This window comes from Temnothorax curvispinosus, unplaced genomic scaffold (genome assembly GCF_003070985.1).
Source record: "Temnothorax curvispinosus isolate PA1 unplaced genomic scaffold, ASM307098v1 QBEX01002200.1, whole genome shotgun sequence".
In the NCBI taxonomy this organism is placed as follows: Eukaryota; Metazoa; Arthropoda; class Insecta; order Hymenoptera; family Formicidae; genus Temnothorax; species Temnothorax curvispinosus.
The window spans coordinates 99,449-126,745 of NW_020211980.1; the positions used below are offsets into that span (position 1 = coordinate 99,449).

Sequence of the window (27,297 nt, forward strand, 5' to 3'; positions counted from 1 at the left end):
GCGTGCGTGTGTGTCGTCGACACGACGGACGGACGAACGGGTGGACGTGTTAAAACGTGCGGAAAGTGGCCGAGAGCGGAGCGAGAGTTGCGCGAGTTATATCCCTGTGGCGACGCGGTCGCGCGACACCACGTACGTCGCCACGTATCGCGCGCGTACGATACGGGGACAACCGCGAGAGTTTACGTGTGAATGGGGAGAAGGAGCCACACGGCGGCCAGGTACAGGGCACAGGTACGGAACACCGTCCGTTGTCTCTCCCCCACCCTTCCCCTCCCCCTCGTGGAATTAGGTTACCGCGGCGCGGCGACGGGCGCCGGACGGATCCGGATTGATGCTGCGAGACAGTGGGCGAGGATGTACGCCGACAAGTGCGCGCCGTGACCGCGGCGAGGGAAGTGTCCCGCGAGTTCGCTCGTACGTTTAATTCACGTCTCTGATACACGCGCGCTCGCGTGTGTGTATGCGTGAGTTTGAGGGTGAGTGTGAGCGGGAGTGTGTGTGTGTGTATGTGTGTGAGTGGGAGAGTGAGTGTGTGTGTACACGCGCGCGCGCGCTCGCTCGCGTCGCGGCGTCTGTGCTGGATCTCGGATCTTCCGTGTCTTTCTCTTTCTCCCTGTGTCTCCCTCTTTCGCTCTTTCTCTCCCTCTCTCTCTGTCTCTCTGTCCATGTCTCCCTTTCTCTACACGATTTTCCGTGCGTGTGCGATCGTTTCTCGGACGTCTCTCGATGCTGCACGAAGGCAGTAGTGGCAGCGGCGGCGGCAATCGAAGGGCTATCCCGGCTATCGCCGTCATCGTCGTGTTGTGTCAACGTAACCCACGGCAGCGGCAGCGGCATCGCCACCACCACCACCACCACCACCATCGCCAGCACCACCACCGACGCCTCTTCAGTAATTAAACCAAACAAAATGGACACCGAGATAACGATTGAGCGAACCTCCGTGTCCTTCCGTTCCTTCCCCCCCTCTCTCCCCCCCCGGCCCTGTCGTCCCCCCGCCGTCTACCTGGGTTTTTCTTGTTTTCTTTAGATGGACTTCGGAAAAAGAGATGGGATCGCCGTTCGCACAATTGTGAGTCCTGCTCTATATCGATCATTGTACACCGAAAGTAAATCGTCGATTCTTCACCCGCAAAGCGACGTGATTCCGCACGCACGATGCACGGCACCGGTTGTATCTCCAAATACTCCAGTTACTCCAGATACTCCAGTTACTCCAGATCTGTGTTCTCCACGTCTCGCTTTCTTGGCAACTTTTTTTCTCTTCTTTTCTTCCCTCCGTATACCGATATCTGTGTGCAACGTTCTAACGCCGCTCCTCACCTCGGTCACGAGAAGTGTAACGCGGCGCGGCTAAGAGGAGCGGATTTCCCAAAGAATTCGTCCCTCGACGGCCGGTCGGCATGCGACGATTTGTCTCTCCCGTTCGGACACGCGAATCGCCCAGCTGCACGTTTCTCCAGTACAGTTCTCTCCGCGGAGCTGCGATAATTAAGATAACCGTAGGGGTGATCATGTCGTTTGAGTTCCCTTTCTATTTGTTACACGTATAAGTACCGAGTTTGTTGGAACGCAGGCATTCGTTAAGTATAGGCGCAAAGCGTGATGTTTGATTTGATCCTTTTTAAAGGGATCGCGCACGACCGCTGTGCGTGTATATGCGTGTGTGATAGCATGATTATTCCAATAATATTATATACTTTGTCATTGAAATGCACGTATCAACGAAATCCTGAAATGCATGCTTCTCGAGGGATTCTCCTACTGTCTCCTACCGTCCGTCCGCGAGCGGTGATTCCTTTTTCCTAGAATCCTGGAAGTAGAGAAAGTAGGGTGTAAAATCTGCTTGACGCATCTGGACAAGACAAACGAGGATGCGTTTCTAACGAATTGCCGTTAGAACGGTCGTTTCGGAGTATTTCGTGTGTTTCGAGTTTCTCTCTCCGAAGAAAAAAAAAAGAAATAGGGAAGTAAATCAAGTACACACAAATAACGGTTTATTTCGCCGCCGGGGGATCTGTCTCGTCTGTTAAATTCCAGATTAGTCGTGGCTCGAATGCCGCGGGAATGCACAGCCTTCGGATCCGGGGGATCGAGACTCGACGGCGCGGCGCGGCGTCTCCTCGACATTCGTTCTCGCCCTCGCCCTTGTCCGTCGCTCCCGTTTTCCCGGTCGCCGTCGTTGTTCCGTTCGCGCGCACGGCTGCCATTTGAGCGCGTATACGGAAAACACATCGGGAGACGTATTTCGAATCGATACCTGCGGAATACGATTGGTTAATCGAATATCCTACGCGCGCGGCTATCGGACTTTATGTAAGCTAAAATCTGATTGGTCCTCTTTCTCGTGTAATTTCGACTCCTGTCTCGCCGCTACCAATTGCGCGGTGCGCCTTTACCCGCGATATTGAATACCCGCGACGCGTTGCCAGTGCGACTCCAGTCCGTATAGCGTTGTTCTCCGGCCGTCTTTCTCCCCCTTCCTCCCTCCTTTCTCCATCTCACTCTTTCTCTCTCTTTCTTTCTGCCTCTCCGTCTCCCGCACCGTTATTGCCTATCCTTTCACTAAATTCGCATGACTCCGTATACACGCACGCACGCACGTACGTACACACCACACACGTATGCACACGGATCCATAAATCTGCCCGTTGGAAAGAGAGCATCCAGCACTATGCGAGCCTTGTTTCCATTTTTCTTCGCGTTTCCGACAAGCCATAATTAAAATTTCTCATTGGCGTGTCGCGAATTTGATTGTCATCGCATGCCGTTTTGTCCGTTACTGTGTTTTGTGCTGGTTAATCATAATACTTAATTATTAACAACTACGATCCTAAACGAGATACTTGGAAACTATTTCGGCGACACGCGTACGCTCCTGTTTTTGCGTTTAATTCTCATAACTATTTTTATACGCGATTCTGGCGAGAATGCATATCTTCCGAAGCTTCTTTTTTCCAGTATTACAAGGCGCCGGACGCAGCGGAACACGATTACGGGATTAGAATTCAGATCTGTCTTCCAAATCGCGAAGAAGTACGAGAAAAGTTTAAACGCCGGCAAGACTTGAAATTATCGCCGGTTGCCGCATGCTTCTGGTTTTCGATTTAATTCGCTCGCGATATCGATAGTAAATCGAACAATCTGACGTTAGCTTCGAGTGACAGGAGGAGCGAGAAGCCGCGCGCATAAAATTCGCCTCGGACGATCCGCACGTCGCGCGTCGTGTCAGAATTCGGGGGGTCATAGAACTTCGTTTACAGTTCCACCGTGTCGCGTAACGTTTGAAGAATCAGAGAACACGTATGGAATAATTATCAAAACGTTCGCACGTAAGAACGCGCGGAACGCAACCGAAGCTGTCAGTCGTCAGTCGCGTTCCATCCCGAGATTCCGCATCTGTCGAGAATTCGTCAGGCCGTCTGAGGTAGGCCTAAGGGACGATTCTCAATACGATCGCCGATAGGATGCGGTCCGACACGCGCGGTGCGTGCGCGCGCGCGCGCGTGCGTGTGTCCGTGTGAGAAAAGTCAGATGTTTTCCGTCGCGTCTGTCTTCTAAAAGGTATCGCCGGACAATTAACGTTGGAAAAACGGCGGCATCGCAGCCGGCGACGTGTGCGCGATAAGAAAGGGACGCGAGGAAGGGACGACAGGTCCCCGTTCTTTTCGAATCCGCATGACACTGCTCCCTGCTGCGGTCAAAGTGAAAACAAATCGTGCCGTAATTAGACAGCGTGAAGAACGGAAAATCTCTCGGAGGAGATCCTCGATTGATGAATGGCGGTAGAACACCGAAATAGTTCCCGTAACTTTTCTCCCGTTCCTTTGGAGCTTCACTTCTTCTCCCTCCGCTTCCACTCGGAAGTTTACGCATCGTGTTCATTCTCAAATTCGAGAAGTGTCAAAAGGGGCGCAGGTAAAGCGAGCGGAGCTAACGGACCCTGTCGGGTCGGTCCGTCCGTTTTGATCCGCGCTTCCTATCTTCCGTCTCTCTCTGTCTTTCTCTCTCTCTCTCTCTCTCTCTCTCTCTTTCTCGGAGCGTAGCCCGGAGAAAGATATATTCATTTCGCTTCGAATGCAGAATACGCAGGTAAAACAGGACCTAAAACAATTTACGAGTACACTCCTCGGCTGCCGTGTGTGTGTGCGCGCGCGCGCGTGGCGGAGAGAGGGGGGGGGCAAACGCGACACATACGAGTACACAACACCGGGCCGAGAGCCGGCGAACGAACCAGCGATACGAATGCACGTCTCTGCACACAACGATACAGCGTGCGCGCGAGCGCGCAAGAGAGAAAGAGCGAGAGAGAGAGAGAGAGTGATGAGGGAGTGGGAGGGAGGGAGAGTGAGAGAGAAAAAAGAGAGGAGGTCGGGAGATGCGCACGCCGCCAGGTGGTGCGCCGAGCGAGAGCGGTGTGCGCGGCGCGGCGCGGCGGCCTGGTGCCGTCGCCGCTCGTGTGCCCGCTGCCCGCCTGCGCGCTAGAGGTGCTCGCTCTCTCGTCCGCAACACACCGGCGCGGCGACGCACTCCGGGAAGCGAAGCGAGCGCGTTTTACTTGCGGGGAAAATAGTGGTAGTGTAGTTGTAGCGTGGTATGGTGGCGGCCTCCTCCACCTCCTCCTCCGCCTTCTCCTCTTTCTCTCTCTTGCCGTCCTGGAACGGGGTATAAGCGAGAACGGAGAGGAGCAGTTCTCCGCGCAGTGGTGGGGAGGGAGACGAGGCGAGTGAGTGAGTGAAGGAGTGAGAGAGATGCATATGTATGTATATGTACACATACGCGTGTAGATCTGTGTGTGTGTGGAATGATTCGAGCCTGCGGGACACGCTTGCACCTCGATGATCCGCACCGCCGCCGCCGTCGCTGGCCGCAGCAGCCACCGTCAGTGAAAATCGCGTCAACGCACGCACGCACGACGTACGCACGTACGTATATGTATCTATGTGTGTATATGTATACGTGAGCGCGCGCGCGCGCGCTTGTGAACAGACAGACAGACAGACGGACAAGGGTGGTTTTCTGACGAAACGCCGCTGGTAGCGTGCAGCGGCGCGTCCTTAGCCGCGAGATACGCCACGAGACGGTACCCGGAGCGAAGCGAACGGTGTTACTCCTCTCATCTGGTTAGCTTTACGCTCGCTCGCCGCCGCCGCTGCCGCCGTCGCCGCTGCAAAAAAGTGCCTGCCCACCGCTGGAAAAGAGTACTACTGTGCGGGCAGAGAGACGGTGCGACGCGGAGTGACGCGCTGCCGCCCGATGTCGGGAATATCGAGCGTCGCGGTGGCCGCGCGATAACGACGAATTCTCTCTCGCGGCAGCGGCGGCGGCCCCGAACGGAAATCTCTCTCTCTCTCGCTCTTCCCCGCGTCGTCCCTCGCTCCCTCTCTCTTCCGCGATAATGGCGTACTTTCCGTAGTCATCGGGCCCGTCGTTTTTCTCATTCGCTCTTTCTCTCTCTCTCGCTCTTTCTCTATCTCTTTCTTTCTACCGTTTCGTCGCCGTCGTCGCCACCGTTGCCGTCATCATCGATGTGTCGACGACGCGAGTGACCCGACGACGACGACGACGACGACGACGCTGCTCTCACGTGAGAGACTCGTTTCTCGCCGCGACGCCGATTTCAGCGTATGCCATAACCCCGCGAGAAGCCGCCGCGCACAGGCGGCTTCCTACTTTACGCGCCGTAAAGACGCGACGATGAAATACGGCCGCGAGCGTGAACTGCTGCCGCGGTGAAGGAGAGAGAGAGAGAAAGAGAGAAAGTATATAGAGAGTCTCTCCCTTTTTTTCTTCTTACCACCGTTCGTTCGCTCGTTCGATGCAGTTTCGACCGCTCGCTCGCTCATTCGTTCGTCGCTCGCTCGCTCGCTCTCGCTGTCTCGCTCACTCGCGCTCACGCACACATCGAGCGAGTGTATTTTTGTTCGTTTTCCGACGAGACACGAGAACGTTCTCCTCTTTCTCTCTCTCTCTCATTCTTTCCCTTGCTCCCCCCACTGTCGCGCGTCGTGCTGTATTTGTCAGTGTGTATCAAGCCTGTACGTTGCCCCAATTTTTTTGTTTTATCCATTTTATTCTCTCTCACTCTTTCTCTCTCCCCCCGGCGTTCGCCGCTCCGTTTTATTCGACGTCGTCGATCGATCGGCGATATCGTTCGCCGATTTTCGTCCCGCGGAACGTTTATTTCACGGAACGACGGCAATGCCATATTGTTGCACGTAGAGGAAACCGCGGGTATTGTTCGCTCGCGCCGTCGATCTCGCGGTCTGTCATCGTTTCGGTAAAAGTTGGGCACCGCCGTGCGCGATATCGTACCCTCTCTTTCTTTCTCGACCCCGCGCGTCTTCGATTTCAATTCCTTCAGGCTTACCGAGGGTGTTACTCCACAATAAATTTCATCATTCGTTATCGAAAAAAAAAAGAAAGACCGCCGACAGCAGCTCGCCGAAAACGCTCGCGCTGAAAAACCCCGCGGTACCGTGCGTGCGTGGGTCGCATGCTCGTCGCGTGTCCCGCGAGGGACGACGGATGATTCATCGTTAAATCGTTAGACAGAATTGGGTGGTTTTACGCGGATATATATATAAATTCGTCGACGAGGATGTCGACTTATTTGCGCGCGACTCCGCGCCGGAAAAAGAATAGCGCTCCCGGCGCGGCGGACTGTGGAGTGCCGCCGTCGTCTTGCGTCGCGTCGTACAGCGCTTTTCATTTCGCCCCGCTGTCCGCGGCGAGTCTAATGACGCCCCTCCCCTCTCTCCCTCCGTCTTCCCCGCCGGCGCGCTCCTCTCCGAGAAACCTCGATATTTCATTCATGACTTTCGTGGAAATTATTACGTTCGCGACTCCGTCGGAATCGAACGGCACCCGGGATACGCGAGGGGCCGTAAACGCAGAAACGGCCTTTTCCGCGAGCATCTCGGTGCGTCCAAGTTCGCAATTTGTTCGTTCGCGAAAACGCTCCCGCGGGAAGATGGCACGTATCGTGTCGATTACGGCGCAACATATCGTCCTCGAATTCCGCTTTTACGTTATTCATGCGCCTTTATTTACATATACGTAGCTTTTATTTTCTTTCCCTCCTTGATCGATGTTCCTCGTGCCCAGTAGAATCGTCGTGAATGTCTTCTTAGTACATACGGAATAACGACGTGTAATTCTCGATGTAAAAATATGGCCAGATGTCGCAAGCTGGGATGTATTCCGAGGGGGAAAAGTTATGGCGATTATGAGGAATTGAACCATAAGCGTATAGCTTTTCCCCTTTGGCGTACGTCGCTTTTCAACGAATCGATATAGACGTCTTGTATCGTGTTACGTACATATAAGAACACGGAAACTTGGAAGAGTATCGAGGGTATGTAAAATTTGCTTGATTGTTTCAGACAGCAAGAGCTTGGGTTTACCATGGGCACGTTACTGGCTATAAAAGAGATCGTACAATATTCTCCTAAGCCTGAAATGGGGACGAGGAGTCTTTCAGCGTAGACATGGACTACGATCTGTTTGGTGAAGATGTCAGTGGCTCGATGCTCGAGGCTCTTCCTGATCTCGGAGGGAACGATCACTTCGATCCTGCGCCTGCGAATAATTCCGTAGCGGTGTCCAGAGACGGTCTGAATTCTGGCCCTAATGGAGGAGGGAGTTACATTAGCCAATCCTATAACATTTCTCAAGAATCTCCAATACAAAAATTAACCTCATTCGGCGGATCTGAATTTGGTGGCTCGAATCACGTGCAAAATCCGTCACAGCGCAGCATGTTCAACCAAAATCTCGGTACGTTCGATAATAGCGCCACCCCTCAGCGTGCTATGGTGCCGGGGGCGTTTCAAAATCAGACTCGCAACATTGCACCGCAGCAGCACAGGGGACCTCATCCGGGTAGCGCTGGTCAGTATCCTAGCTACAATGACAATATGTATTCTATGGAGCAGCAACACTCGATGGCTAGAGCCAACATGAGTATGGATCCCAGCCAACAAGGTTGGCCGGGTAACGGAAGTGGTTATCCACAAATGCAGAGGCATTACAATCAGATGGCTCCGCAGCCTGCCACGTACAGGCAACACATGCCGCCACAGTATTCTCATCAGCAAGATCAAGCTGGCGTTATCAATCAAAAGATGCAGCAGCAGCAGCAGCAGCAGCAGCAACAACAACAGCAGCAGCAGCAGCAGCAGCAGCATTTTGGTCAACAGGGGATGATTGGCAACATGGGAGTTTTGCATCAATCGATGCAACCCGGCGCGACTGCCGGTGTCTATCAGCACATGGTTGGGCAGCAGCAACATTATCAGCAAGGCAATTCGGTAGCGGCGATGTATCAAACGTCTCCCGGTTATCCTGGTTTTGCTTCGGCGATTCATCAGCAGCAGCAGGCCCAACAACCACCTCAGGCGAGAATGCCGCATCATCACCCGCCGCACCCGACTCATCAACCGCATCCGTCTCATCCTCAACAATATCCGCAGCATACTCCTCAACACCCGAACGCGCAGCAACAACCGACGATGGATCCTCAGTATCCCCATCATGCCACATCGATGTTTAATCAGCCACAACATTCGGCGCCACCGCAGCAACAGTTTGGCACAGCACCGGCTAAGCACGCGACGAGTCCACAGTATCGCGCTGCATTTCCGCAGTTATCGCCACAAATGTCGCCGCGACCGCAGATGTCTCCGCGTCCGCCGGCGGTACAACAGCAGATGTCACCCCGACCTATCATGTCGCCCGCCAAACCCACTACGTTGTCGCCGCATCCTCACGTTCAGCTTCCTCATCAGCAGGGCAATCAGGCTAACGCAATGTCGGTGTCACCGTGTCCGCCCACACCTATGCAAATGAATCCATCATCGCAGCAACAGCAGACTACTTTGCAGGCTCTCGAACAGATGGTGATGCCGGGAGTCGCCGTGTCGAACTCCAGCGTTCCCGCTCCGGATCAGTATAATCAGTTCCAAACACGTCCGCCAATGTCGCAGACACCGAGTGTTCTGCCGCAGCAACCGCCGCCGCAGAGTCCGATGCCAGGTCAAGTTACGGGACCCAGAATGCCGATGCCCGCTCAATGGCAATCGCACCCGCAACAGCAACAACAACAGCAGCAACCGCAACAGTCGCAAATTAGGCCAAGTATCGGTGTCAACGAAGAAAGAGGTGGCATAGTGGAGCAGCCTCAGCAGGCGCCGATAGTATCCGAGCAGAGTGCTCCGATGTTCCCCGTCGCTGGACCGGAGACTACTGTTCATAACGTTGTAGAAACAGCGACAACGACGAGCACAACGACAACGAGAGAGCCGACGACGACGACGACGACGGAAAACGTCGTACAGAACCCGATTGAAACCCCGAAACAACCAGAACCCGAGCCTTCTTTGCATCAGAGCGCTCAGCAGAATCAGCAACCGGACGCAACGGTGCAACTCGGTCCATCGCAAGTAGATACATCGGCACAAAATAATTCGCAGAGCAATTTACCCTTAGATCATACATCTACGGTAGGAAATATACCTACATCGACGAGTATATCTTCAATTGAAACGGTGCAGTCTCTTCCTGCGTCCAGCACGAGTGGCAATGTGGAGTGCACAAATGTGACCACGTCATTACAACAACAGCAGCAGCAACAACAAGCAGTTGCTGCACCGATTCAAAATCCCGTTTCTAGTATTGAGAATCAGAGTGTATGCGAAACGAAACCACAAGAACAAAGTATGGAAGTGCATCAACCGTCATTGAATAGTACCACGCATCCGCAACAAGCTATAGGACAGCAACCGCAACATACTCAACAACAACCTATCAATTGTCCTCTACAGCAGCCAGTGCAGCAACCGGTACAGCAATCGGTGCAGCAACCAGTGCAACAGCTTCACATGGCTCAGTCACAGATAGTCCAGCCTCAGTCAACGATACCGCCTCCTCAGCCGCAATTACAATCACCACAACAGTCTCAGATGAATCAGTCACAACCTGTTCAAATAAACCAGCAATTGCAACCACAGCAGCAAATACCTCAATCGCAGCCACCACAACAACAGCAACAGCAATTGCAACAAATTGCGCCCACTCAACAGCCGCAAATTCCTCAGTCCCAACAACCCGTATTGAGCCAAGCACAGCCGGTACAGCCTCAACAAATTCCGCCAGCGCCTCAGCCCCAATTGGGACCAGCACAGCCTCAATTAGGACAAGCACCGCCTCAATTGGGACAACCGCAGCCTCAATTAGGGCAACCGCAGTCTCAACTGGGACAGCCGCAAGCACAATTAGCGCAACCGCAGCCACAGTTAGCGCAATCAGTGCCTCAGCAGGGCCCAACTTGCGTTACGCAGCAGGCGCAATCGACGACGGCGACACCGCCACAGACGCAGCCATCTCATATACAACCTCAGCAGGTTGGAATGATGCCGCAGGGAGCCGCGCTGATACCACCTCAGATACCGCCGCAAATGCAAACGCAGCCGATACAAAATCCAACGTCCCAGATGCAGAATCAGAACGCTCAGGTGCCGCCCGGTCATTTAAACGCACAACAGATACCCGCAGTCAGTCAAACTACCAGTATGGTGTTACCGCCGCATCAAACTGCAGTTCCCGTGCCAAATTCACAAACTCCACATCAGGTATTATCAATATCATCAAAGAATATAATATTTTAATATAGTAATGTTATTTAAAGTATTTTGTAATAAAGTATACATCTGTGATATATATTATTCATGTAATCAGTTTTATGGTAATGTACTTTTTACTGATATCAATTATTTTCGAATAACAGTACCATCCTGGGGGCGACATGATCACCGGTAACACAATGCCGAACATGTACAGCATGCCGAGTAATCCTACACAAACTCCGGTCGCAGCTGGCGGTTTCGGCACGTCTTGTGCGCCGCTTACGCATCATCAAGAGCGAGCTGCGTTACAACAGCAGTTGCAGGAATTGTACTGCATGCCGCCGGCACCGGAAAATCAGGAAAAGATTGTCGCCTTGCAAGAGAAGTTGCAGGCGTTGCAGCAGCACGAGACAAATGATCAATGTAACGGTGGTCCGCAGTGTATACTACAAACACCGATGTTTACAGCTGCTGTAGTTGATAGTCCACAGGTACGTGAACACATGATTGATTGGTAGTTTTGCACAAGATTAATCGAAAAGTATTTTTCCAAATTTTTATATAACAAAAAGAAACGAATCAAATTTACGAGAGAAATTTTTCATAGTTAACATATTATGAGAAGAATATAAATAATGCAACATAAATATACATTTTGAAATAAGTATGACACAAAACAATCTCGGTTTTTTACTTTGTTTACTTTGGATTGTGTATTTAAAAACAACTAAAGTGTATGATTTCCTTGTCAAGAGATGAGCATGATATTAAGTGTTTAAAAGAAATATTTTGTTTAGAATATCTCAAATTACTAATAATAGTTTTTCCAATGCGATAAAAATACCATTTACTAAATCGGAGTAACTTAACATGAAATTGAAGAAAATTAATAAAGTCACTATTAAATCGGAGTAACTCAATATGAAATTGAAAATTGATAAAGTCATGTGTGTCATGCGAGATTACACATAATAAACATACATTTGAACGTTATATCTTTGTAATTTTTATTTGTGCGTATATTGCGGCTTCTATTTGAAAAAATCATTTGTTATCTATCAAATATTATATAAAAATAGGTCTCCAGTACTACCGGCCGCGGTCGCAGTAAAGGTACGCCGCGAACAAAGAAAAGTCGTAAAAAAGCAGATAAAGAGGCATCTGCGCCTACCACTGCCACTCAGCAACCTGAGCAACCTTTATCGGACAATAAAGTCACTCCAGGTGATAGCAGCAATATAGTAGACAGTGCTGCAGATTCGGAAGATATTAAGCCGTCTTCCGGGGATATGGAGGAAGAATGGAATAAGGGTAGAAAATCACGATCGCCTCGAAAACCACGCAAACCGAAGGAACCTAAAGAGCCCAAAGAGCCGAAACCTAAGAAGGAACCAAAACCACCCAAGGAACCGAAATCGCCAAAAGTGGCGAGAAAGAGGAATAAGGATAAAGACAAAGACAAAGAATCCACAAAGCGTAACAGGAAGTAAGTATGAAGAGAATGTATATTATTCGTATATTATTCGTATGTTATAACATAGTGTTATATGTACTATTATTTTTATAGAAAAACTAACCAATCTGAGTCCGCTGATGATGAAGTCGTACGCGAAAACGAAGAAACTACCGTTACGGATTCCAGTGCCGTTAAGGACGCCGAGACGAAGGTCTGTGAATCGTCCATACAGGGTGATCAGGAGCAAGTGGATTCTTCCACCAATGAACCTTTATTATCCGACGTAAAGGAAGAAGGCAAGGAGAAAACTGGGACGGAGGATGTTACGGAAGGAGAAAAGAAAGAGGAAAACTCAGAAGCGACTACTGCAACCACTGAAAATTCGAGCGGCGGTAAAAAGAAATCTGCAGCTAGGAAACGATCGAGTACCGGCAAATCATCTGGAGGGAAAAGTTCTAGAAGTTCTAAGTAAGTAATAACATTGTTTTATTGCTCACAAATATTTCATAATGATTAGCACATACAAATTACTATTAAACTTTATTATTTTTCACAGAAAACGCAAGAGTCGCATTGCTCCTGATTCTGACGGCGAGGAACTAGCGGCAACGCCTCCGCCATCACCGGAAGCTGGTGACGATGTAAATAAGCGGCGTTCCGCAAGAAACACTCATCGCAAGAAGTACGTAGACGACGTGATGTTACGATTCTCTGACGATGATGTTCCTATGCAAGAAGCTCAACTCTCGAAAAAAGTGGAAGGTGCAAACGCTTCAAAGCCTGCTGCCGCTAAGAAGGAAGGTGGTGAGGGCGGCGAAGTCGGGCCTAACAAACCCAACTTCGTATACATTGTATGTATCTTTTAGATTGCTAAGTTCTTTCAAGGCTTCTGTAAAGATTGTTTCAACATTCTCTTTAATTCTATTTTTCTATTTTGTAGAACACTACGGATGAGGATTCTATGGTTGTGCAACATATTTTATGCTCTCGAATGGGAAAGAGAGAAGTTAAGCCCGTGATACCCAAGGTAGAAGCGTCTCCGGAAAAGAATGGAGACGCGGATAAAGAAGAATCTGCTGAGAACAAAGATGCGACATCTGATGATTCCGTGAAAAAAGAAAGTACGGAAGATACCGAGCAAGAAGCGAAGACTGAAGATGCAACCGAAATTGAAGAAAAGAGTGAAACTGATGGGGTGAAAAAGGAGGATGCAAAGAAACCGGAAGAACCTCCTACGGATTCAAAACCAGCCGTTGTCGAGGCTACCGCTGTTGTCGAGACGAAGCCACAGTTTATCGAAGTAGAGGAATATTTTGTTAAATATCGAAATTTTTCGTATTTGCATTGCGAGTGGAGAACGGAAGAGGAAATGTATAAAGGAGATAAGCGTATCCAAGCTAAACTGAAAAGATTCAAGCAGAAGCAACAACAAAACACCAATATTTTCGAAAATGTACTTAATGTTTGTTATCTTAACTTATGAATATGTAATATACTAGTATAATATAATGATTGCGCGTGTTAAAGATCAACATAAAACACTTAACACCTTTCTATTTTACGAAAATCTTTTTTTTTTCTTTTTTAGCCCGAAGATGATCCCTTCAATCCAGATTTTGTCGAAGTTGATCGGGTCTTAGATGAAGCAACTCACACAGATCCGACTACTGGAGAAACGGTTCGACACTTCTTGGTCAAATGGCGATCTCTGCAGTACGAAGACTCTACTTGGGAATTAGAAGAAGACGTTGATCCCGAGAAAATAGCCCAATTCGTAAAATTCAATAAGGTGCCCCCAAAGGAACAGTGGAAGGTATATTCTATATATTAATTTTTACTTACATTTTAAACAAAACTTAAGATTGCATATATTCGAATTTATTGTTTTATTTATCTTCTATATAAATTCATATATAATCCTTGTGCTGTGTGTTCCAGCCGAAAAAAAAGCCGAATGCTACAGCCTGGGTGAAGTTAGAAGAATCACCAGTTTACAAGAATAATAACATTTTAAGACCATATCAATTGGAAGGGTTGAACTGGCTGCTATTTTCATGGTACAACGGACACAATTGTATTCTCGCCGATGAGATGGGCTTGGGAAAGACGATTCAGTCTCTGACATTCGTGGATGCGGTCTACAAGTACGGAATTCGCGGACCATTCTTGATCATAGCTCCGTTGTCGACCATTCCAAATTGGCAGCGAGAATTTGAAAGCTGGACCGACATGAACGTCGTGGTATATCACGGATCGTAAGTATATTAAAGCAATTTTATTTATATGCAAAGACAGACTGAATTGTCACTGATACAAATTTAAATTACAGTGCGGCGAGTCGTACCATGCTTCAGGAATACGAAGTTTATTACAAGAACGAAAAGGGACAGCAAATCAAAGATTTAGTAAAATTCAACGTGTTGATAACGACGTTTGAGATCATTATAACAGACTTTAATGAGCTACGTGGATACAATTGGAGACTCTGCGTCATAGACGAAGCTCATCGATTAAAGAACCGAAATTGTAAGCTTCTCGAAGGTCTCAGACAATTGAACCTGGAGCACAGAGTACTTTTGTCGGGTACACCGTTGCAAAATAACGTTAACGAGCTATTTTCTTTGTTGAATTTCCTCGAACCGCAACAGTTTGCGAGTAACGAAGCATTCCTGAAGGAATTCGGTAATCTGAGCAGCGAAGGCGAAGTGCAAAAGCTGCAACTTCTCTTGAAACCGATGATGCTACGTCGTTTGAAGGAAGATGTAGAGAAATCGCTGGCGCCAAAGGAGGAGACCGTCGTCGAGGTGGAACTGACTAACATACAAAAGAAGTATTACCGCGGCATTCTCGAGAGAAACTTCTCGTTTCTCGCGAAGGGCACCACGTCGGCCAACATTCCGAATCTCATGAACACGATGATGGAATTGAGGAAGTGTTGCATCCATCCGTTCCTGTTAAATGGTGCCGAGGATCAGATACAGTTGGATTACAAGACCGGCGAGAAAGAAGATTCCGAGGCGTATTTTCACGCCCTGGTGAACAGCTCCGGAAAGATGGTCCTGATCGACAAGTTGCTGCCGAAACTGAAAGCCAGTGGTCATCGAGTCTTGGTATTTAGCCAGATGGTCAAGTGTCTGGATCTACTCGAAGATTATCTGTTGTATAAAAAGTATCCGTACGAAAGAATTGACGGTCGAATTCGTGGAAATCTGCGACAGGCCGCAATCGATCGTTACAGTAAACCCGATTCGGATCGGTTTGTCTTCTTGCTCTGCACTAAAGCAGGTGGACTCGGCATTAATCTAACTGCAGCTGACACAGTCATCATTTACGACAGCGATTGGAATCCGCAGAATGATTTACAGGCTCAAGCTCGTTGTCATCGAATTGGGCAGCAGAAGATGGTCAAAGTGTATCGTTTGCTCTGCCGCAACACATACGAGCGAGAAATGTTCGACAAGGCATCTCTGAAGTTGGGGCTCGATAAAGCGATCCTGCAATCCATGAATACCAGTCAAGGTGGTAAAGATCCCAGCAATAAACAGTTGACAAAGAAGGAAATAGAAGATCTACTGAAGAAGGGCGCTTACGGCGCTATCATGGATGATGACAATGCAGGCGATAAGTTCTGCGAGGAGGATATTGAACAGATACTTGAGCGAAGAACTCAGATTATTACTATAGAAGCAGAAAAGGGCTCGACGTTTTCGAAGGCGAGCTTCGCATGCTCGTCGAACCGGTCGGACATCAACATAGATGATCCCGATTTCTGGAAGAAATGGGCGAAGAAGGCAGAGATTGATACTACGGAGAAGAAGGAGGAGGACGAGCTGGTGATATCCGAACCCCGGCGAAGGACGCAAATTAAGCGTTACGGTCACGACGAGTCGGTGGTTGATATGTCCGAATTAGACAGCTCGGACGAGAACAGCGATGACGACACGAGCATCGGCCTGTCCGGCAGGAGCAAGAAACGGCGCGACAAGTTCGGCAAGAAGACGCGCAAGTTTTATGACGAGTACGTGCCGCGCGAAGGCGAGGTGGTGTACGGCAGTTGGGCGCGCAGCGAATGTTTCAAGGTCGAGCGCGGACTGCTGACGTTCGGCTGGGGCCGCTGGGATGAGATTCTGCAGCACAGTCAGTTTCGTCGCGGTTGGCGCGAGGTCGACGTTGAGGATTGCGCTCGCGTCATTCTGCTTTACTGCCTACGCTATTATCGCGGCGACGAGAAGATCCGTAGCTTCATCTGGGATCTCATCACGCCCATCGAGAACGGCGAGAAGGTGAAGAGCGTCTCAGTGAACACCGGCGGCAGGAACAGTCGGCAGAAGAAGAAGGGCCGTGTCCGCGAGGGCCGAGAGACCCGGGGATCAGTCATCAACGGCGGACCGAGCGATCCCAATCATTGGAGCAACGCGGAGAAATTCGATGGGGACATCTTCCTCGAGAGCAACTACAGGAAGCATCTCAGCCGACACGCCAATAAGTAAATATAGATAGATGTAAATTGCGAGGTGTTTGAATACGATAGCGGGTTAAAGTCGGCTTACGCGAAATTTTTCTTCTAAATGGCAGTATTATGAACGATCGCGAGTATAAATATTCGTCTTTTTTTTGCTTTTCTGTTTTAATTGATTATTTTAAATCTCAAGCTTGTGTCTTTTTAATTACATAAAGCTGTTGAGTGCAATGACACATTGCTATTTATTCAATTCCTCAATCTTTTATTAATTCTTATTCGGAGAATTTGATCGATTATCTTTTATCTTACAGAGTACTGTTGCGTGTACGAATGTTGTATTACATCAAACACGAGATTATCGGCGACCTGGTCCAGCACATATCCGATGGCGTTCACGTCAGGTGAGTCCGCGCCGTTGTTCTCCTTTCACGCTTTTTCATACCATAGACTACCATTTATCACGAATTCGTGTATACTCACATATGTGCTTACCACGGAGCTTAGCATAGTTGCATGTGCGATGTATTTGTTGATATCCTGGGAGCTATACCTGTATGAGGAATGCTCATAGAGCCCGGATCCGCGTTGGTCCACGTAGCTCTGCAGAACAACTACCAAGTTCGTTTTTTTTTTTTACCCTACGCTACTAATATGAAATCGTTTTTATTTCCCATCCTGTATGCACGTATCAATACGTTAACATATATACACGTGCTCCCGCGAATCGCTACGAGAGAGAGAGACGCTCTTGGTAAAACTGTCGCGAGGATGATTGAATTTCTGCAACAGAGTGGTAAGCCATAGGACTTGTCGTTAAGTAGTGCACTGTAATCGAAGGGAGATAATCGGAAACGTGTGATTTTAAAATTTCGAAGAGGGGGAGGGGGGAATCCAGATATTTTGTGTGTAGTGTTGTATTATCTTTTTGAAATTTCGTACGAAAAAAAAATCCCGCGTTGCTGCGAAAGGAGACCTCCCTTGAAAGAGATCCCCTTGTAAATTTATTAACTAAAATTTTCCCTTTATTAAATTAATGAACACACACTGGTATCGGCACGCAAATAAATTGGCAAACTTTGTAAATTCGAAACCGCCCTGCAGTGCGTTGCCGATAGACCCTCCACAGTTGACGGAACGACCGGCGAAATGGTGGGACTCGACAGCAGATAAATCCTTAATAGTCGGCTGCTACAAACACGGCTATGAGAATTACGACCAGATGAGGACTGACCCCGCGCTTTCTTTCATTACAAGCTGTCCTCCCCCTTTCCAGAACTCTCAGAACAAGAGTACCGCCGAGTGAGTACCTTAGCATTTTTTTTCTTTATACTCGTTATTTGTTCATCTCTCTCTTTTCTCTCTTTCTTTCGTCTTCTTTATGCCCTGCCTAACTGTCCTAACACTTATGCCGCTTGCACCGCTTTCTATATATATTATTATATTATATATACGCTTGTACGGTCATAGCTTTTATTTTCAGCAATAGAATGGCGTATATAATGTTCACTTTAGTGACTTTAGCTTTCGCTCTTTAACGTTTTTCGATATCCTCTTCGCGGAACATTATAGACGTGTGACTGCTGTGCGCATACGGCAAAAATTACGAAGAAAGAGAATTCAATTGGAACTATGGCATTGAGAACATGGAACTACATCTTCTTTTCTGTCAGAAATACTTTATCGCATATGCGTATGAAAAAGCTGCGCGCATTAAAATAGATCATCTTATAACTTTGCTGCCTATCTATTTATAGCTGACGTTACGAAACATCGAGAGAGGCAACGATAAATTGAATCAATAGACACCATCCTCCTTTTTTCTAGTTCTCTTCATTTCACGGAACAAAATTTAGACGGGAATATCGTGTAAAATGATTTCAAAGTTTATTACATACGTACATGCGCAACGAACAAACGTCTTGTTTGTTTTATTGAAAGAGAACAACTGGAACATTAGACATTATCCTCATCCTGTGACTGTTACCAAAATTTCAGCAGCAGCAGCAGAGACGATAACAGTCTGGAGAACGATGTGGATGATGGCGAGTCTCCCGGAATGACGAAAGACTCGAAGGACTCTGACAAATTCAGCCGAGAAACACCGGCGGATTCCCCTGCTATCTCGAGTAAAGCGGATACGCCGATACCGGAGGCCAGCAGCAGTCATGATGGCAACGATGGTCTTCTCCCGGATGACGAGAAGACTTGGCCGTCTGTGGTAGATCTTAATACACGACTGCGTCGCGTGATATCCTCCTATCAACGAAGCGTTAATAAAAAGGAGGACATTAAAGTTATTCCGAAAGCCGGAAAGATGGGAATGGAGGGCGAAACCGCTTCTATAAATCATACCAGTATGATGCACGAACCGCCCTTGAATATGCAAGGATGGGATTTGCAACAATTAGCGATGTATCTCTTGGTCAGTGTATGTTTTTATTAGCATTAAACTCTATTATTCATTTTAAGCAACTGTGCGATATTTGAGCCTAATGTCGCATTCACAGAAGATGGAGAAAAGAGAAAAAATGGAGGCCATAGTGAAGGAACGTGAACGTACTCGTATCGAGGAACAAAAGGCGAAGTGGACCCGCCGCGAGGAGAGCGAGTTCTTGCGGGTGGTGTCTACGTACGGCGTCAATTACGACAGGAAGAAGGCCCAGTACGACTGGACCAAGTTCAAGAGTATCGCTCGATTTGACAAGAAGACGGACAACGATCTCACGGACTACTACATGTCGTTTAGAGCAATGTGCAAGAAAGTTTGCAACGCAAAATTGAACGAAGAGGAAGGTGCGTTCTTTCTAATATTTTGTTTACAAATCTATTCAATTATATTTATATAATTAATTATATAAATAATATTTATATAATTGAATATGATTTTTGGTTTTATGTGAAGTATTCTACTTAGTTGACGTTGCAGATTTTACAGATGTTCCAGTGGATCAGCTGAGTCCTGCCAAAGCAAGACAAATACTCGATCGCGTCGATCTCTTGAGCAAGATTCGCGAGGAGATCCTGTCGCATCCGCATCTCGAGGAACGACTTTCGTTGTGCCAACCCTCAGGAGATACGCCGGATTGGTGGCAGCCGGGGAAACACGACAAGGAATTGTTACTCGGAGCGGCGAAGCATGGTCTCGGGCGTACCGACATAACTATACTGAACGATCCGGACTTTTCGTTTCATAAGCTTCTTACGAGAGGAATGTATGCGAGCACACAGACTCCTAAAGTAATAGACAAATCCGAGAAAGCGATAAAGATCGAGAGTAGAGAAGATATTTTGAAGTTCGACAAGGACGAGATACTCGTGAAACTCGAGAAAGGCGAGGGAACTTTGAAGATTGAAAAAGTTGGGGCGAAAAAGGACAAAGACCAAAGTATTACCGATAAAAAGCCTGAAAACGCGGAGCCTGAGAAAAGCCAAGTGGAATTGACTATCGTCAAAACGGAGGCTAAACCCGAAGAGAAACCCATCAGTAGTTCGTTGACGATCACTACCGTTGCGAGAACGGATGTGGACAACGTCGTTGTAAAGAGCGAGGAGAAAAGCGAGTTAGCGATAGAGCCAGTTAAATGCGATAGTACCAAAGCCAATCAGACAGGCACTGCCAAGTCGGCCGATGAGACGACCGCGAAGGAGGCCAGTTCAGAGAGCGCGGAGAGTCCTGCTGTTGTAGAACTCGAGAAGGAGGACAAGGTTCAGGAAAAAGATGCTAAACATGAAGCCGAACCCGCCGAGAAACCGGACGAGTCGCAAGCGCAAGACGTCGCGACGGAAACAGTCGAAAAAAGTGAGGCAGAAATTAAGGAGACGGTCGAAAATGTCGAAAAGAGCGCTGAGACTACCGAGCCCGCTGTCGAAGATGATAATAATAAAACCGTAAAGCCGGATAACGCACCGGTTAAAGAAGAGGTCGAGACGCAAGAAACAAAAAGTTCGGACGTTACCAAGGAGAAAGCAGCAAAGGTTCCTCAGATCGAGGATAAGTGCAGCGTCCAGGCCGCGGAATTGAAGGCGATGTTCCCGGACCTAGAGGTGATAAAACCGTTGTTGGGGCGACTGCCGCAGATCGATACGTACGTTTTACGAGACAAACAGGCAGATTATAATAACGAACCTACAGTGATGCAACTCTTGGCGCACGGCTGCACTAATACATCAATAAAGTGGCCGAAGGTAAATTTCTTTATTAACTTTTGATATCTTATTTGTATTTGCGCGTTGATATAAAAATAAAAAGATAAAATATAATTTATTAAATATAAGAAAAAAGAAATTTTAATCTTTTTAAAAATTACTTTTGCTACACATAGCTTAGTGTATTTTATTATACATCTCGAATTTTATTATACTTATTGATTCGACTTTGCTTCTTAGGAGCACGCGATCGAAGCTCGTTTAATGCACATCGTGCACGCGATAGAACACAAAGAATGGCCGGTGTCGGTGAACTTCAGTGCCGGCGAGGAGCTGGAGCTTGCGCAAAACGAGAAGGAATGTTCAGAAGTGATAACAATCACTACGGATCATGGGGTGTCCAGATCTATAGCGAGTGGCAATAACATCTCTGCTTCAAAGAAACGCAAGAGGCATATCGCCATAGATGTAGAGACCGAGCGAGGTAATTTAAATTACTTATAAACTAATAACGCGGTCACACGTTTGATTATCATTATTAATAACTAAACATATTTATTGTGTACGATTATTTGCCTCGTTTATTTTACAGCCAAGCTTCACGCGCTTCTCAACAGCAGTCACTTAAGTGCGCCGTCGTCCGCACCTCTCAGTAAACCGGTTGTCCTCTCCGGCTCAACCACTTGGGAGATTAACGACGAATCTCAGTCCGAGGAATCGCGACGCTCCACGCCGGTTCAGCCACCCCCAGCGCACCAACAAACGCGAACGCCGAATATGCCCTTCGACTTGAAATACCCCGTTCCGGGCAAAACAACCGTTATACCTGGGACGTCGAGTACTTTGACGCCTATCGATCTATCCGCTGGGTAAGACATTCGATGAAATGTCTAATTATATAATTAATATTGTGAATGTCTGTATAGAAATATTACAATGATTATATTCATTTTAGATATCCGAAGTCAAGCTCTGATAGTAACAAGGACATGATGAACGAGGTACAAGACTTCTCTATGCCAAATAAGAATAAACAAGTCAGCAGCAATAAAGGGAAATTGGATAGTATGCTGGACAAACTCATGAAAAGGAAATCTTGCGTGAGTGCATTTTTTAAAGATACTCCCAAGTTTGCAGTTCTACATCCAGTTAAAACTGTTAAATATTTAATTCTTTTTATATTTCTCAACAGCCAACAGAGGAACCGGTGGTTGGGAAGGAAAAAAAGCGCAGGAAGTTGGATGAAATAGTGTTGGGATTGAGTGCCGCGAAGGAGCAACAGAGTGGTCATTATCTCGAGCACGGCAAGAAGAATACGATTACGCCCAACGTAACTGTCACTCCGACATCAGCGCCGATCGGTCTTCCCAACCCCCCAACCTCCAGTGTCCAGAAACCGTTCTCTATTACCGTTACATCGATTCCGTCTTCTCGAGCTTCGAGTTCCTCTACATCCGTTTTACCGCCGCCATCATTGCATTCGCACAAAGATACCTTCTCCGCTTTGCTGGCTCAGGCCGAACAGCAAAATCGTGAATTGAAGAAACAGCAGCAGCAACAGCAACAGCATCAACAGCAGCAACAGCAGCAGCAACAACAACAACAACAACAACAACAACAGCAGCAGCAGCAGCAGGCGTTCAATTCGGCGCACCCGTCTTCCTCGAGCAGCAGTCACCGAAAGAGTTACGAGGCAATGATCGCGGACATCAACAAAGTCGCCGAGTACTCGTCAAAGATCGGCTCATTTTCGCACGAGGCGAAGGTGAACAAGTGGCTGGCAGAGCAAAGTGCGATGTCGGAGCAATTGAGTGCAGAATATTTAAATGCCCCTCGACGACGCAGGCCGCGCGTCGATCCGTCCTTGTTGGATTGGAAGAAACTCACCGGTGAGGAGAATGTTGCTGTTATCAACCGATTAACTGGCAAGAAGGTACGCTAATTCAGAATTACACTCATTTTTAAATAGCAACAATGACAGATTTTTATTATATCTTGTGTGGACTCTAAAATTTGTGAAAATTGCCTTTCTATTAAGTCTAGATAAATTAAATAAATTAATTGAATTTTTTAGTAGGTACTACTGTTTAAAGTTTATATAATGTAAAAACTTTTATTTATATTAGTTAATTGTTATTTAGCATATTTTGATATGCTAACTATTCTGGAGTGATATACAACTTTTATTTATTTTACCATTATAGAACATCTATCGATAAAGAGTCTTATATTTCGAACAGTTTTAGACATATCGCTATCTTTTAAATATAATGTCTTTTTTAAATCAAACAATTGTAAAGATTTATAGAATTATTTATTTCCTATTACTTTTACGAAGAGAAAAGTTAAATCTTCTGAACTCTAAATTCGATTACTAAAGCTAAGTTTTTATTCTTTAGGTAACCGGAAGTAAAGCGCCTCAGTTGAAACGACTCGGAACATGGCTAATGGAGAACCCAATGTTCGATGTTGATCCGAAGTGGGCGGAACTTGTGAAGGAACGCGGCAATCTTCCGCATGATCTGCAGAAGAGACTATCGGGTAATGAGCGCAGCGGCGTGAATAAGGGCAAGAGTCCGGGCAGACCGCCCATGATGCCCAGCCCTACGAGTCAACAGTCTGCGAATACCGCTAATCTGGCGGCCACGTCAATGGCGTCTGGTCTCAACTTCCCGCTCGGCAATTTAAATAACTCTCTCTTGTCGGGCCTATCGCTCGGCAATTTCGACCCGAAGAATCCACTGCTGATGCCATTCGGCGGTCTGACGAACCTGGGCGCGCTTGGCGGCCTCGGTAACCTCGGCAACTTGGGCAACATGAGCCTAACGAATTCGCTGTTCGCCAATCTGGCCGGACTGGGTCTGCCGTCGTTAGCGGGCATGGAGGCGGCATTGAACGCTCAAGCAGCAACCAGCAGCGCGGCGGCGGCAGCGGCGGCGGCAGCTGCGGACGCGAATAATCCAATTGTGAGTTCAGCGGCTGGCAGTAGCAGCAAGAACACCTGCTCTTCGAGCATGAGCGGCAGTGGTGGAGGTGGCGGTGGTGGCAGTAGTAGTAAATCGCGCAGTAGCAAATTGGATCAGCCAACGACCAGCAAATCTTCGAGCGGTGGTCCGTCGACTTTGTCCGCTGTTTCGTCCGCGAGTATGCCGACTCCCTCACCGTTCCCATTTCTCTTCACGAATCCCAGCCTTCTCTACACGCCGCTAACCCTAAGCGGCCTGAATCCGTTCTCCATGCAGTCTAGCGGCGTGTCGTCGGCCTACGAGAGTCTCGCTCAATGTGGTCTGCTGAATCCACCGACATCTACCGCCTCCACGGTGCGCAAGCCCACCTCGTCTAGCAGTTCCTCTAGACAGCGTGAGGCCGCACCGGAATCCTCGACATCCTCGTCATCGTCGTCGTCGTCGACAACAAAACGGAAGGAGCCCGAGAAGAAGTCATCTAGATATCAGGTAGATCCAGCCGTGACTCTGCAACAATACACGGATATGGCGGCGTTGCACGGCAGTGAGGAGAGACGCCGCGCCGAGCAACAGCAGCAGCAACTGCAACAGCAACAGCAGTCGCAGTCGCAGCAGCAACACGAGAAGCGAGAAATAGCGATAACGGAACAGGCCGATGTGGTAGCGGCGGATCTGTCGGAGAAGAAGACCGAGCGGAAGAGCAAGGAGCAAGAGATGAAAGAGGCTCTGGAGCATCTAAGCAGGACTAGCGCCGAACTGGTTACGCGGAACATCGACGACGCTCCAAGATCCGAGAAGCCGTCCAGTAAAAACCGCAGCAGTACGGACAGCAATCAAAATTCTGACCAGCAGCATCAACAGCAACAACGATCGACGCCGTCGGCGCCACCGCCACTTGAGGTCACCTTGGAACCCGTTGCGAAAAAGGCCCGCATCGAAATGGACACGAGCACGAAATCGACCGCGTCGAGTAGCGAAGTGCCGACGGTGGAGATCGAAGCGGTCACGAGACCGTCGCCGACAACTCCGACGAAAGCAACGCAACAGCCCGCATCTTCGCAGGAGGAGGCATCCAGCGTCCCGTCCGTGGAAGCGAACACGGCCAAGAAGGATGCGAACGAAGCAACGACAACTACGACGTCGTCGTCGTCATCATCGTCGTCTACGAACGCGACGTCGCCATCGACGCAGAATACCGCCGGCGCGAAGAGCGACAGCGGTAAAGTCGCCGTTCCAGAAGCGGAGGAGGATGGCAAGGGCGGTACCAAGGCGGCGCCAAAGAAGGCACGTAGCGGCAAACGAATGAGCGTGGAACCACCGCCGGAGCGTAAGAATCTTCGTTCGAGCGCCGGTAGACAGGCTCGGGCGGCTGCGGAACGACAGGCGCGAATGGAGGGTGAGATGCAGCACTCCGAGCAGCAGCAGCAGCAGCAGCAGGACGGACACGTGGCCGGCGAGTGAGTCACGAGGTCTCGTCGGGCTGCTGTCGCGAAACGATAAGCACCGACAAACCACACCGAAAGCACCCTGACGGGCGATCCGACGGAAGGAACTCGATGGACCGGCCGCGGTCCACGTTTTCTTTTTCTACTCCCTGATTTGACACTGCTCGCACAACGAAGATCTGTATGTAGATAATTCCCTGTTCGACGCTAGCAAGCGCGGAAGTGTAAGGTGTTGTTTCTAAATGAATCGCGACGAGAAATGCGAGTGCATCGAAAGGGGGCTACAGACATTGGTAGAATCTACCGTAGCCTTCGGTTCGGGTCTTGGATGATAAAAAACGTGTGAATAAATTGGGACTCCCTCCAGTCCGTGGGAGATGTATTGTTAATCATTGGACAGTGTGTGTGACAGTGCACGTTTATTGAATTGAAAGAAAAAAAAAAGAGAGAAAATCTCTTAAATACGAAGGCTGCGATAGTATTTTATCACTCGATACTTTGTGTAGTAATTAATTTTTAATTGCGTAATTATGATACAATAATAAAGGTATAGTTTTGTTAAATTTATTATCTACTATCTCTTATTGGTTTTGACCAGGGACTGTTTTATATAAAAATATATATATACATATATATATATATTATAAAATTGTGTACTCGCTACTGCGCATAAAGCAATTTACAAGCAAGGAACGCAAGACGGAATATAATCGTAATGTAGAGAAAAAAATAACTACAGTAATAACTTAATAAAAAAAAGAAGGAAAAATGTAAATATTATATACAATTACGCCTATAGAGACAGTAAGCAATCGTGTACTTGGAAAAGAAAAATGTATATAACGCAGTGTACTTTTAATTACATTAGGTGAAACAATAAACAGCTTCTTTTGTTGTTTGCAAATACCAAGGATTCGAATCTCTTATTTTATATCAATCAACGTACATGTGAGAAAAAAAAACATTATTTATTAAATTAATCTTATATGATCTTGAAAGTAGAGGAAATTATTTAAATAAAGATGCAGAATGCTGCGTCTTTATTTAGATGGTCGAAAATAATAAAGAAATACGGTTGATTTTATAAAATAATATTCATATATTTTATGCGAACGAAGCTCCATACGATCTGTGCAGCTTGAACTTTTATTAGAATCCTTTTGTACACAGAAATTTTCTTTTACGCATCTATAGGTTGTGGCACAATACGCATATACGTCCTGCCGGAAGGCAACATCACAGTCTTGATACTGTTATAGGAAGCTTTAGCTTCGCTGTCCGACACACTCGGATCGATCATTACGTCGTCCCCCTTCTAAAATATCATATAACGTGTAAAATACATGTAAAAATTAACGCGATATTTAATGCCCGATATTTAATTATAAACAGCGGAAAAATCAATATCTCTGAGAATCTTTAAGTGAATTTTTTTTTTCTCCAACCTACCCTCCAGTCTACAGGAGTCGCCACTTTGTACTTTTGCGTGAGCTGAAGAGATTCAATTACCCTTATTATTTCGCTGCAATTTAAAGAACGAAATTTTAGTGGCTTATACGAACGAGCGATAAGAGACACTTTGCGAAAGGATTCTTACTCGAAATTGCGGCCAGTCGTAGCTGGGTATAAAATTGATAGTCGCATCTTCTTAGCCGGGTCGATTATGAACACAGCTCGCGCCGACATGGGTAATCCAGTCCGGCTGTCGATCTCCGCGGGATCCAACATTCCCAACAATGTGGCAAGCTTCCTGGCTTGATCCTCTATTATCGGATATGGAAATTCTTCGTCCGTCACCTCGGCGTAATTCTTTATATCCTAGAAGAGTGTTTTTTGTTTTAATACCAATATGAATCTATGAGAAAAATTCATTTTAATATTAAATTTGATCAAATTGAAATCTAGCGCCACGTTTAGCTGCAGAAAAAAAATGGATTGTTAGCAAACCTCTATCCATTTACGATGGGAGTCGACAGAATTACAGGACAATGCGATTACTTTCACACCCAATCTCTTGAATTCAGGCATTAGTTTTACAACTCGCGCCAATTCGGTCGTGCATACTGGAGTGAAGTCGTTGGGATGGGAAAATAGGATACCCCACCTGTAATTTGTATTTATTTATTTTTATTTTAGTTATGTATATATATATATATTTATAAAATATTTTCTCGTGTGCATAGATGGAATTTAT

General features: G+C 47.4%; 2 protein-coding genes across 12 annotated transcripts; one reads left to right on the top strand and one right to left on the bottom strand.

Moving 5' to 3' along the window:
- Window positions 1-11: 11 nt before the first annotated feature.
- LOC112468882 (chromodomain-helicase-DNA-binding protein 7) lies at window positions 12-26,014 on the top strand. 11 transcript variants are annotated; one of them, XM_025038260.1, is made up of 21 exons: window positions 12-234; window positions 1,034-1,075; window positions 7,389-10,634; window positions 10,790-11,119; window positions 11,708-12,114; window positions 12,196-12,552; window positions 12,641-12,935; window positions 13,025-13,537; window positions 13,673-13,897; window positions 14,023-14,339; window positions 14,414-16,570; window positions 16,858-16,947; window positions 17,648-17,845; window positions 18,542-18,974; window positions 19,054-19,339; window positions 19,473-20,731; window positions 20,933-21,176; window positions 21,285-21,561; window positions 21,648-21,792; window positions 21,885-22,625; window positions 23,092-26,014. In XM_025038260.1, exons 3-21 carry the CDS (start codon window positions 7,494-7,496, stop codon window positions 25,117-25,119), a joined length of 13,443 nt encoding a protein of 4,480 aa, XP_024894028.1. In that variant the 5' UTR covers window positions 12-234; window positions 1,034-1,075; window positions 7,389-7,493; the 3' UTR covers window positions 25,120-26,014. The 11 variants fall into 11 exon arrangements, with proteins under 11 accessions (XP_024894028.1, XP_024894035.1, XP_024894033.1 ...); XM_025038267.1 differs by having other exon boundaries at window positions 19,482-20,731; XM_025038265.1 differs by having other exon boundaries at window positions 18,542-18,968.
- Window positions 26,015-26,178: 164 nt separating this feature from the next.
- Window positions 26,179-27,224, bottom strand: LOC112468884 (peroxiredoxin-6-like). The gene is made up of 4 exons (XM_025038272.1): window positions 27,051-27,224; window positions 26,701-26,921; window positions 26,553-26,625; window positions 26,179-26,418 (listed from the first exon to the last, which is right to left on the bottom strand). The coding sequence occupies exons 1-4, from the start codon at window positions 27,129-27,131 to the stop codon at window positions 26,284-26,286; spliced, it is 510 nt and encodes a 169-aa protein (XP_024894040.1). The 5' UTR covers window positions 27,132-27,224; the 3' UTR covers window positions 26,179-26,283.
- Between the last annotated feature and the right edge of the window lie 73 nt (window positions 27,225-27,297).